The 12,867-nt window shown below is 36.3% G+C and overlaps 1 protein-coding gene across 1 annotated transcript in view; it reads left to right on the top strand.

Moving 5' to 3' along the window:
• The window catches only part of cep290 (centrosomal protein 290), a 50,807-nt gene that overhangs the window by 11,180 nt on the left and 26,760 nt on the right, over nt 1–12,867 (top strand). The window contains 8 exon segments of the mRNA XM_041255220.1: nt 1,125–1,277; nt 1,515–1,697; nt 1,911–2,000; nt 2,545–2,667; nt 9,181–9,304; nt 9,563–9,735; nt 11,045–11,207; nt 12,478–12,578. Coding sequence (XP_041111154.1) covers nt 1,125–1,277; nt 1,515–1,697; nt 1,911–2,000; nt 2,545–2,667; nt 9,181–9,304; nt 9,563–9,735; nt 11,045–11,207; nt 12,478–12,578 — 1,110 coding nt within the window.

Below are 12,867 nucleotides of genomic sequence, written 5' to 3' on the forward strand. Positions count from 1 at the left end.
TATGTTTGGATAGATGTTGATGAGATCTACAAGCATCAAACAAAATAGTATGGTTTCTGGGGATTTTGGATTTTTGGCAAATTTTTGAAGTTGCATTTGTCATGTATTCAGTCATTGCTGATGGCCACTTTGGTGAGGCTAAAATGCCACATAGTTCTATCCAAACTGGTTATTTATTCAACTTTGCATTCTCTGAGGATTGATCTAGAGGAAAAAGCAACAATGTGGGCTTCCAATAGCACTAGCTTAGAGCTGAGGGGTTATGACTTGCATGTTGGACTTGGGACTTCGTTATTATGATGACACATTTGAAACTACCAAAAACTTAACATATTAGAGATCGCAAATCAGAGTTCATGTTTCTTCTTCTATACTTTCTGCACAAAAGGCTTCGGTTAATTTGAAGTTTATTTCTCATTAAAGCTGCTCCTTCCACTTTGATGATATAGTTTGGGATATTTCTCTGCTAGTTGTTTAGGACTTTAATTTTGCCACTTTTTTATAGTTTTGTGTCAATAGTCACTTTTTGGCATTTGCTAACTGCTTTAACTTTACACTGAAACCAATTCTAAAGAGGTGAACTGCTCCTTTCCAATTTTCATGCTAATTGGAAACAAATGTCAAAATTCACAGGTTCCGTGATAAAATCACATCCCTAATTATAATTTATACAACATTCTCCTGTCTTTCTGATTTCTCTTTTACATTCCATTTCAGTGCTATTATCTTATTTTGATTCATGTTTCAATCCATGTTTCATTTCTTTTTCTCTTATTTTCATCTTTCTGTTTCTAAGATAAAACAGCTAAAAAAAAAGGTAAGAACTTAATACCAATGAGCTGATGCTGAAATCTTGATCTCGGTCTATAAACTGAAGCATCTGATTTCAACATGGTACATCAGTGGTCAAATATCCTTTCTTTTGTCGTTTGTTTTTTTATAGACTCAAGGGTCTGTGACTTACTGTGTTTTTTAATTTTATTTTGTAAGTTCTGTTGAATGTAACCTTCGGGATTTTATGTATTTTGTACTTGTATGTTGCCAGGATGGAATGTGCCAATTTTTATAAAGATTACAGCTTTTAAATGTATCTTCATTGATCTTTTATTTTATTTTGTTTACAGAATGACCTGCTTCGACAGGACATCATTGATTATCAGAGGCAGATAGACTCCCAAAGAGAGACTCTTCTTTCCAGGAGAGGAGGTGATTCGGATTTCCGATCCCAGCTCTCTAAGAAGAACTTAGAGCTTGTTCAGTATCTAGATGAAATTCAGGTATTTTGTTTATTGTACTGGATTTTATATTTGGATTGCACACATGTACACAGTATATTTCTAAAAAAGGTGAAGGTGAAGAATCACTCCTTTTATGAGGCTATTTTGACTTTAAACCACATAAATATAATTACCAGTTTTTCTGTTGCAAACTGTTTACAAAATTCCCCATGTTGTTGGCAGAATTAATGGTCCTAATACTGCAATATTACTTCCATTTTGGTTTTCATTATTTAGAATTTGACGGAAGCAAATGAGAAACTGGAAGTTCAGAACCATGAGATGCAGAAGAACCTGGAGGAATCTGTTAATGAAATGGAAAAGATGACTGATGAATATAACAAAATGAAGGTGGTTGTGCAACAGACTGATATTTTCATGGACCAGCTAAGCAAAGAAAAAGAGCACCTTAGACTTCAAGTAAGATTTTGTTACTATATTTACATAATATAACCTACATGAAGTCCTCTTCCCAAATGTAGGGCTGTACAAGCATAACGGCCTACTACTTGCCAATACTTACCACTTGGACGCAGGGACAACAACACTAACACTAAGTTAATTCTATTGTTTGTCTTTTTAGTTTTTAAATATACAGTGCTGAACTTTTATAAGTATATTTTTTCATCTTAGGTGCAAGAGCTGACAGAACACATTCAGGCAAGAACAGAAGAGGATGATCCAGTAATGGCAGCAGTAAACGCAAAAGTGGAGGAGTGGAAGGTATGTTATTACTTGTTTAACTAGGTGATTAAAGTAGCAGAGACATACTGACGGGTAACAAAATAAGATATTCTTATTTTTTTCTATACTCTACAGTAATGCATTTTCCACACTAGGCTTTTGTAAATCTAGCCTGATTTATGCTCTTGCTACTGTTTTACTGTTTGTCACCCAGGAGGAAATTCTGGAAGCCAAATATAAGACAAATACTAAGTTCACAAATCCTGTTTAAGTATCTAGTCCAGATCAAATTGAATTTGATGTGCAGGTAGTAGTAGTAATATTATGCCCCTGTAGCAATTCATGTACCCTGTAGCAGGGATATTCACTTTACAGTTTTACATATATCAAGAAAACCTGATGTCCAACTGTGGTGAAACTTGCTTGACATTCTGGAGGTTTTTATTTATATCTGTGACGGGGGGTGGATTTCATTGGCCTATTTTGCATTGCAAGATAACTTACATTGATAACCATTTACAGATGTGGGGCACTACTACATTTCACAAAGGTTGATCTAAATTCTGACTGAATTGTTTTACAGAGTGTGTTATCTGCAAAGGATGATGAAATTATCGAATACCAGCAGATGTTGAGGGACCTCAAAGTAAAGCTCAAAACCACCCAGCTTGACTCTGACAAAAATAATGTCATGGCCCTCCAGCAGGTAACCTGTCTTATGAGATCAATGTAAAGTCATTGAGGATGGGTGTATTCATATCATGTCTTCTTCTAACTCTGGATTTTTTTTTAAATCAAAAGTTTTTATAGCTATTTTTTAACAGATAACACGGAAACTATGAGTAGATCATTTTATGACTTCTTTCACTTCACAGTTATCTCCCAGTGTAGTTTTACTATTATGTAGTTTTGCAGTTTTTACTATTATGTTGCACCTCCTGGCTGTTTATTATTACTATTAATCTATTAGTAATGTGAAAGGGATTATGCCTGTACTTCTGTCACTCATCTCCTTGTTTATCTTACTGATATGTCCAGCAGAAAGCTTGTGGATGTGCATCTAAATTTAAGGAGGTATCTCCCCTTTTCATTTATATCTCCCTCATTCACGTGTCTATCTTCATTCTCTTTCCTTTTTCATTTGCACTGCCTAGGTTATTTATGAACTCTATGCTGTAAGTATTTTCTATTTTCCAACTTTCCTGATCTTTAAACTGTTTCTTTTCTCAAATATTCTATTTGTTTTCATTCCATTCATTCCCTTTTTTCTTCTCGTGTCATTTTGGTAGCTATTTAAATGAATACAAACTTGTAAATAGTGGAGTCATTCTTCTATCTATTGAGAGAGTAGGAATCTGTTACTGGACCCAATTTAACATGTAGCCTATACTGCCAGTTCCCTACACCCTACAATTCGCTATAACACCATACTCCACACTGTTAAGGGGGGGAAAAACTTTTTATTGAGAAAAAAATTATATATTAAAAATACAAAACTGAAAGATCATAATTGGATAAGTCTCCATCCCACTGAGTTAATACTTGGTGAAAGCACCTTTGGCAGCAATTACAGCTGTGAGTCTGCAGGGATAGGTCTCTACCAACTTTGCACACCTAGATTTGGCAATATTTGACCATTCTTCTTTACAAAACTGTTCACGCTCTGTCAAGTTCCTTGGGGAACATTGATGGACAGAAATCTTCAAGTCATGCCACAAATTTTCGATTGGATTTAGGTCGAGGCTCTGACTGGGCCACTCAAGGACATTTACCTTTTTGTTCCTTAGCCACTCCAGTGTAGCTTTGGCTGTGTGCTTTGGGTTGTTGTCATGCTGAAAGGTGAACTTCCATCCCAGTTTCAGCTTTCTTGCAGAGGGCAGCAGGTTTTCCTGCACTTTGTACTTTGCTCCATTCATTTTCCTTTCTATCCTGACAAGTGCCCCAGTCCCTGCTGATGAGAAACATCCCCATAACATGATGCTGCCACCACCATGCTTCACAGTAGGGATGGTGTTCTTTGGGTGATTCGCTGTGTTGGGTTTTATGTCAAAACAACACTTGGCATACCAAAAAGTTCAATTTTAGTATCGTCAGACCACAAAACTTTTTGCCACATGGCTACAGAATCTCCTGAGTTTTTTTTTGCATACTTCAAATGGGATTCAATGTCGGCCTTCTTGAGTAATGGCTTCCTTCTTGTCACCCTACCATACAGGCCTGATTTGTGGAGTGCTTGGGATATTGTTGTCACATGCACATTTTGACCAGTCTTGGCCATAGTCTTGGCCGTAGCCATCGTCTTGCAAAGTTGCCATTGGCCTCTTGGTAGTCTCTCTGATCAGTCTCCTTCTTGCTTGGTCATCCAGTTTGAAGGGACAGCCTGATTTAGGCAGAGTCTTGGTGGTGCCAAACACCTTCTACTTTCTAATAATCGTCTTGACCGCGCTCCAAGGGATATTCAAGGCCTTTGATTTTTTTTTTTTTTTTTTATACCCTTCTCCTGATCTGTGCCTTTGACCAACTTTGTCCCTGAGTTCTTTAGAAAGTGCCTTGGTGCTCGTGGTTGAGTCTGCTTTGAAATGCACTACGCAGCAGAGGGAACCTACAGGAACTATAAATCACACACTTAAGGATTAGTCACACAGATATTTACAGTAAAAATAACTTATTTTCATTAAATAGAATATTCAACCACACCCTTTTCCCCTTCTAAAAATGGTTTGGTCTGGGATCGACCATAACTGACTGTAACGTAACAAAACTATTAAAAACAAATGTACGTCCTGCAAAGCTTGCACCACTAGCATTAAATATGGAATTCACACTTGGCTGATATTCTGTTTCCTGGTACGGTTTGTTTGAGTTCGGAACGTTTGCCCTTAAGTGTGAAAGTGCCAAATGTTCCCGGGAACAATTAAAACGAACCATCCTGAGATCACATGACGGAGCTGGTCTCAGCACAGTTGCATCCGTTCTGGGGTCAGTTCGCTTATTTTTGCTTCAGTGTGAAAGAAAAATGTTCTCAGTTCAGTTGTGAATGTCAAGTGTACCAAAGTGTCAGTTATATTTAGTTCAGTAACTGATGTAACTCAGTTGGAACTTAAATCAGAAGAATCTTGTATACAATAGTATTCTTGGCATCATTGTAGGATACCTTGAAATTGAATGTGTCACTTCATGGAGATGAAGAAAAGCATTCTGTTGCCTCTTTTGCAGCTGTAGAAGTATTATACTTATGCTTTAGCTAACTGTGATATCGGATGGTAAACTTTAAAAGTTTTTTTTTTTTTTTAATCTTTACATTTAGCACCACATTTAAAACAATCGAGAATTAAGAATATTTAACTATGTCATATATGTTATATTAGGTGGGCCTATATAATAAGCAAATGATAACTTGATTTGTTTTCGTAGTAGTGCCAGTAGCCAAGAGACGACAAACTCTGGGTGAGATTTTGTGCAAACAGCAGATCCCACAAGATAAAAGTCTGAACACGAAGTAGGCTATAATAATAATACAGGATTTTATTCATTCACGCTTCTCTCATGCAGTGGTTTCATTTGAATGGTAGTTAACTCAGCACACATAGAGTCTGAAATAGAAACGATCAGAGGATGTTTCCACTGAAAAGCGCTGAGCACACTTGGTAAGTGTACCGTACTAGGTACACTTATAAGTTTTCCCAGTGTGAAAAGGGGTAAGAGTCCTGAAGCGTTGTTAGTAACTGTAGTTGAAGCAGTTGCTCTGATTTGGTATTACTAGTTATTCCTGGCATCGCTGTCACAGCAGGGGGGATTTGTTCCTGAAGACTTACATGAAGACATTTTATTTATTTCCTTTTTTAAAATTGCATCCAGTTTGTCGTGTAATGCGTGAGACTTGAGTTCTCTCTTGTGTCCAGAAACTGAAATAATGTGTTGGTCTTCAATTCCAGCATCACTTTACTTGGAATTTGAAAAAGCCTTGGCTGTTCTGGGTGAAGTTTGGAGATGTGCAGCTTAAAGCTTTTTACAGGACTTTTTTTTTTTTTAATCAGTCTGTGAGTACATTCGTATATCAGGTATTGGGTCGTAAGACCACTGTAATGCGATATCAGTATTTTTATTCCAGGGTTGTCGCTGAAGGTAACTGTTAATCCAGTCCTTGAGTCTCACCAAAAAAGCACCAGAACACACTATCATTTCAACAACAGTTAAAAGTGAATGTATTAATGAGCATTTGGATGTTTACAAAAACAGCAATGCATGTACATATACGGTGCACTCTAAAGGTTTATTTAAAAATGAGTATTTTTCTGATTGCTCCCAAACCTGAGTGTTACACTGTAACTCTTGAAAGCACATCTGACAGCGGTACTGGTGTTCTATACAAGTACATTAAATGTAAAACTGATTCAAACAAGTGAAGCACTGTGTTTTTTATTTGTATGCACATACATCAGTTCATTGTTTTCACTTTTTTTTAATGTTAAAAAAAGGAAAAACTATAAACTGAATAAAGTACTGAAAACAAGATTCAACACTTATCAAAATGGCAGGCTGTATTCCATAGTGATGTAACACGTTTATGACTTGAAATTAAATTGGCGATAATACAGTGTCAGTGAAATTAGCTAGGGTTCCACCTGTAATTTGTAACTTACATTTCTTATCAATAAGTTCACATTTACTGTTTTAACTGATCTCTTCACACAAAGTAAAACAATTTTTAATTAAAAAAAAACAAAAAAAAAACTGATATTTGTTCAAAATTGAAGATTACATAACATGGTGTGACAAAGTGCCCACCCCATGTGTATTTTCTGTATATGTTGCGTGTGGTGTGTTAAATGTTGGTGTATAGGCATTGGTACATATATGATATAAACGGGTCTGTGTTTCACGTGTATTTAGGCACAGGATTGTACATCACTTCACGTGCATTTAAAGTAGTTAATATGCGAGCACGAGGTTACACATAATTCACGTGCTGGGATTCAAGTGAATAATTAATTGGTAATTGAATACCAGCACAACAGTATATATAGATGCACGTTTTACTCACTCGGTGTTGTTGGGTGTTCGGTGAGTAGGGAACGGAAGAGAGAGGAGGAGAAAGAGTAAGAGTTTAAAATAAATTGCTATTGCGTGCTGGTGAGACCAGCACAATACTTGTTTGTTTAAACTCACCGTGTGTGTTAGTGTGTCGATCTGCTCACCGTGTTTGTTTAGTATAGTCCGTTTTGTTTGTCTGTTAATTTTGGCATAAAGTGCCATATCCTGCCTTTTGCCTGTTTAAACCTTTTTATTTGCAATAAACCGGTGCAAGCGTCTTCATCATTTCACCTCATCTGTCCCGTCTTTGTGTATTAATTTCCTGGTTCTGACGTCTCCACTCAGCCGTCTTTGTGACACGTGGCTAGGCAAATGTCTGAATGCAGCTACCAACAATTACTAGGCACGAAACCCCAGACCCACAAGCGGATAAGAACTTGAACTTGAAGCTACAGGGCCTATAGGAAGGCTACACCCCCTTTCAAAATGTTCACCTTTTGTTGCTTTATAGACTGGAATAAAAATGCATTAAAATTGTTTTTTTTTGTTTTTTTTTTTTTTTTCATTTATCTACACATCCTACCCCACAACTTCCAAGTGAAAAAAAATATTCTAGAAATTAGTAGAAAATTAATAAAAACTGAAATAGCTTGGTTGGATAAGTGTCCACCCCCCTTGTAATAGCAATCCTAAATTAGCTTGGGTGTAGCCAATTGCCTTCAGAATCACACACCAAGTGGCCTCCACCTGTGTTAAATTGTAGTGATTCACATGATTTCAGGATACATTCAGCAGTTCCTGTATGTTCCCTCTGCTGGGTAGTGCATTTCAAAGCAAAGAGTCAACCATGAGCACCAAGGCTCTTTCAAAAGAACTCCGGGACAAAGTTGTTGAAAGGCACAGATCAGGGGATGGGTATAAAAAAAAAATTTCAAAGGCCTTGAATATCCCTTGGATCATGGTCAAGATGACTACTAAGAAGTGGAAGGTGTGTGACACTACCAAGACCCTACCGAGATCAGGCCATCCCTCCAAACTGGATGACCGAGCAAGAAGGAGACTGATCAGAGAGGCTACCAAAAGGCTGATGTCAACTTTGCAAGAGCTATAGGCTTTTATGGCCAACACTGGTCAAAGTGCATGTGTCAACAATATCTTAAGCACTCCACAAATCTGACCTGTATGGTAGGGTGACAAGAAGGAAGCCTTTACTCAAGAAAGCCCACCTTGACTGCTGTTTTGAAGTATGCAAAAAAAAACTCAGGAGATTCTGTAGCCATATGGCAAAAAAAGTTTTGTGGTCCGACGAAACTAAAATTGAACTTTTTGGCCTAAATGCAAAGCGTTGTGTTTGGCACAAACCCAACCCAGCGCATCATCCAAAGAACACCATCTCTACTTTATAGCATGGTAGTGGCAGCATTATGTTATGCGGGTATTTCTCATCAGCAGGGACTGGGGTACTTGTCAGGATATAATTGAAAATGAATGGAGCAACACTGGAGTGGCAAAGGAACAAAAAGGTAAATGTTCTTGAGTGGCTCAGTCAGAGCTCCAACCTGAATCCAATTGAAAATTTGTGGCATTACTTGAAGATTGCTGTCCATCAATGTTCCCCAAGGAACTTGACAGACCTTGAACAGTTTTGTAAAGAAGAATGGTCAAATATTGCCAAATCTCAGTGTGCAAAGTTTGTAGATACCTATTCTAACAGATTCAGAGCTGTAATTGCTGCCAAAGATGCTTCCACCAAGTATTAACTCAGGGGGGTGGAGACTTATCTAATTATGATCTTTCAGTTTTGTATTTGTAATAAGTAATTTTTTTTTTTTTTCAATAAAAGCATTTGAGTGTGTGTGTGTGTGTGTATATATATATATATATATATATATATATATATATATATATATATATATATATATATATATACACACACACACACACACACACACACACACACACAATGACACATATATTCTGGGACTTTCTATTGATTAATCATTTGGTCTATTGATATGATTGATCTCACCTATCTGCTAGTGATATGAAATTGTATTGCAATCAATTGATCGATCAACTATTAACCACAGGTGTGATTAATTGATTAATCATTTATTGATTAAAACCTCATATCTTATCTATCTATCTATCTCTCTGTATCTCATGTTGTCTTTTCTTTATTCAGGCTGTACAAGAACGGGACAGTCAGATCAAGATGCTGACTGATCAAGTAGAACAATACACAAGTGAGATGGAAAGAAATGCACTTGTTATTGAAGACCTAAAAAAACAGCTTCAGAAAGATACAGGTACATGGAAATAATGTTGAATGTGTCTAGTGAACACTGCTTTTTTGATCTAAGCATGTGTTCTGTGTTAAATTATAAAATACCCAAGGTTATCTGTTCAGTTTATAGGAGCTCACTTTACCTTGCATAAAGGTTTGTTTGCATCACATTGCTCAAACATAATGAAATAATTTTCCTTAGCACCACTTATTACTGCAGTACTTCATTCTTGCCTGTATTTGAGGGCAATGTACAACCATTTAATTTTACTTCCTGAAGGTCTTCCATCGTTAACACAGCAGAACAGAATTGGAGAGATCCAGACAAAGCTACAGGTGGCAGAGAAGAGGGCACTGGAGGCTGAGAGGGTAGCGGATCTGGCAGAGTCTGATGCCAGAGACAAGGACAAAGAACTAAGTGAAGCTCTGGCTCGAATGAGAGCATATGAGGCTGTAAGTTACAGACATCATACAAAACTGTGAATAACTTAAGAATCTCTAAAACTGTAATACTGTTCTGTGTTTTGCAATACTCATATACATGTAAGTCTCGTTTTACCGTCCTGTATTAAGAATAACAAAGCCTATCTCTTCAATGTTACAAGTCTGTGGCCTTTTTTTTGTTTGTTTGTGTGTTTGTTTTTTCTGGGAAGGCAAATCAGTCTGTCTTTTATTTTTTCCTCCAAAATAAAGCCATCGAAACAAGGCACAGTAATGTAAAATGTAATCATTAAACAGTTAGATACTGTGATTTATTTTTTTAAATCTGTAATTTTTTTTTTTTTTTTTTTTTGTGCATTTTCATTTGCAAGTGAACTGTGACATTAGGGCCTTATTGAGCACTATATTCTGCAGTTTTGAATACTGACTTTAGATATGATTTTAATTCTGGAGACCTGCTATTTTTTTTAGATTTTGCAGAATTGCATTGTGTTTTAACATTGTGTGTGCATGGGTAACATTTTGATTTCATTTTGCTGCTGTTGGGATGTTAAGGGGACATTTACATACTGCTACAATACATACCAGATTTAAAAGTATGTACTGTATTACAGTCCACGTGTCCAGTCGTCTCTTTTGGCAAGTGATATTTTCAGAATCGTATTGTTCTCAATTAAAATACTACTTCTATTGAAAATATAATACTGTACCAACAACACCATCTACAGTATATCTAAATGGAAACCTGCAGCTATGTATTTTTGACATTGTGTCTTTTTTGTGTTCCTTGAAAAAACTGACAAGTTTTTTACTTTTACTGCTATGTTATTCAACTCTTGTGCCAACACATTTCAATGAAAGAATCAACGTCTCCGGTTACAGTTCCTCAAACACAAGTCATACATTTTCTTTGTACGAAATATGTGTGTGTGTGTTTGTGTGTGCATGGCAGGAGGTTATTTTGGTGGTAAGGGGCAGGTTACAGCGTGCTAACCTACATAGATGTCAAATAATAATCAGATATGCGTCACACTCTTTTAACCATCACTGAGGTCAAAATGTTATATGGTTGGATATGTGACTGCTGACTGTATTTATCCTAACTCTATTTAATTTGAAAGCGGTTCCACAGATATGTATGAAGTGTTTGATGATGGAGCTATTTCATTTTGATTTACTCACCACTATACGTGTATTATTCAGAGTGCTGCTTCCCAACAGTTTTTTTTTTTTTTTTTCCTCTCCACGTTGCTGCTACTGTAGTGGGATATTGAAAGTATGAAGGGTATTGTAAATGATTCATGTAATTATTTCATTGCAGGGTGAATATGGTCTGGAAAATGCTGTTGCAGAAATTAAGGAATGCAAAACCCAGATAAAGATAAGAGATCACGAAATTGAGGCTCTGACAAAAGAAATTAATAAACTTGAAATGAAGATCAATGACCTGTTGGACGAAAATGAAGATTTTAGAGAACGTTTGGGTATGGTGTATGTCATTCCTTAAAAAGAAATGATGATAATGTGTGTGTGTGTGTCTATATATGTATGTACATGATAGTCAATTATCAAAACTAATTTGGACCAATACTAGTTTGCTTAATCGATTTGTTTGGATAAACGAACAGGTATTACTTACAATTACTTTACCTTTTTATAACGTATAGAATAAAGATAACATTACACAAGTACCTACTGAGGATATATAGCTAGTAACCTATTCTATCACATTAAGCATACACAGTTACAAATCTTTACAAGTTATTAAATTAATGCAATTCAGTAAAACTTCAACACCTGCAGTTAAGGTAATGAAATACTGTAATTAAACGTACCATGTACCAAACTTTTTAAAAATCATCAAACAATTCAGTACAACTTTGACACATTATAGAACTAGGAATCATTAAACTTCAAAAAATCAGTAAAATCTTTCTTTACTTTGATAGTTGCTGTTAATGTATTGTAATAACGTGCAATTGAAATTAATAAAATAAAAGTCCTTAATAACAGTCAGGATGTCCTGCCCTTACTGACCAAATAGAAGAAAAATCAAGAATGCAACAATTTAAAGTACACCATCTAAGGTTTTGGTGGTCTGAATAATTCTGTAATTTCCATTTGCCTCAGTCTGCTGCTCCTTTTTTTGGTTGCTGAATCTCATAGCCTTTGAGCAGTAGAAGCTGTAAACATAATACACCACACGTAATTCGTCACATGATTACAGGTGCGTTCGGTTGATTAGACGGTACCGTTGATCGAAGATCAGTTAATTGACTTTATTCTGTGTGTGTGTATATATGTGTGTGCGTGTGTATTGTGCCATTGTATGAGGAGGAGAGAGGAAAAATGTAGCTGTGCAGTTTGAAACAGGACTACACCCCCTAGAATGCTTTGGCGTTAGAATTAGAGCCAGAATTGGAAGTGTGGGAAAACTTAAAAGGTAATGTGTATGCTGTGTTTGAACAACTTAAACACCACACACAAAGTTTACACCCAGGCTTCTTCACACGGACAGCCTAAAAACACTGCTGACCTTCTTAATCACAGGCAGTTGTCCCTTATTTTATTAGAGCCAGGTGTTTCCAATTCTGCCTTAATTCTAACCCCAAGGCATTCTGGGAGGTGTAGTCCTGTTTCAAGCTCCTGGACTACATTTCCGTCTGTATCTATCTATCATATGGTATATAATTATTATTTTTTTTTACACTGTATATACTAAGTGCTCATTTTCTTTCTATTTCACATGCTAAGGTCTTAATCCTAAAGAGATTGTTGATTTGACTGAATTTCGAAGAACAAAGGCTCTGAAACAGCAACAGTACTGTGCAGAAAACCAGATCCTCCTTAAGGAGGTAAGTTAATAAAGGCTTAATATGCTGTACATGTGAGTACAAAGAATATACACTGCACAACAACAGACCGCTTGCATAGTAAACAATGGCTTGGGTTTGAATAATGAATGTGACCTTCAAAGGCGTAATGTATAATATGATTTACAAATGTCCCCAGTCAAAGTTATGACTTATGAGGTGAGAAATCTGTAGCTGATTTGGATTGCATGACATTTCTTCAGCAGTCTCCTATTTATATGGTATTCAGAATGCTGGTGTTTAATCTCCTGTTTCTGGCCATCCGTTTTTT

This window comes from Polyodon spathula, chromosome 7, assembly GCF_017654505.1.
Source record: "Polyodon spathula isolate WHYD16114869_AA chromosome 7, ASM1765450v1, whole genome shotgun sequence".
Classification (NCBI taxonomy): Eukaryota; Metazoa; Chordata; class Actinopteri; order Acipenseriformes; family Polyodontidae; genus Polyodon; species Polyodon spathula.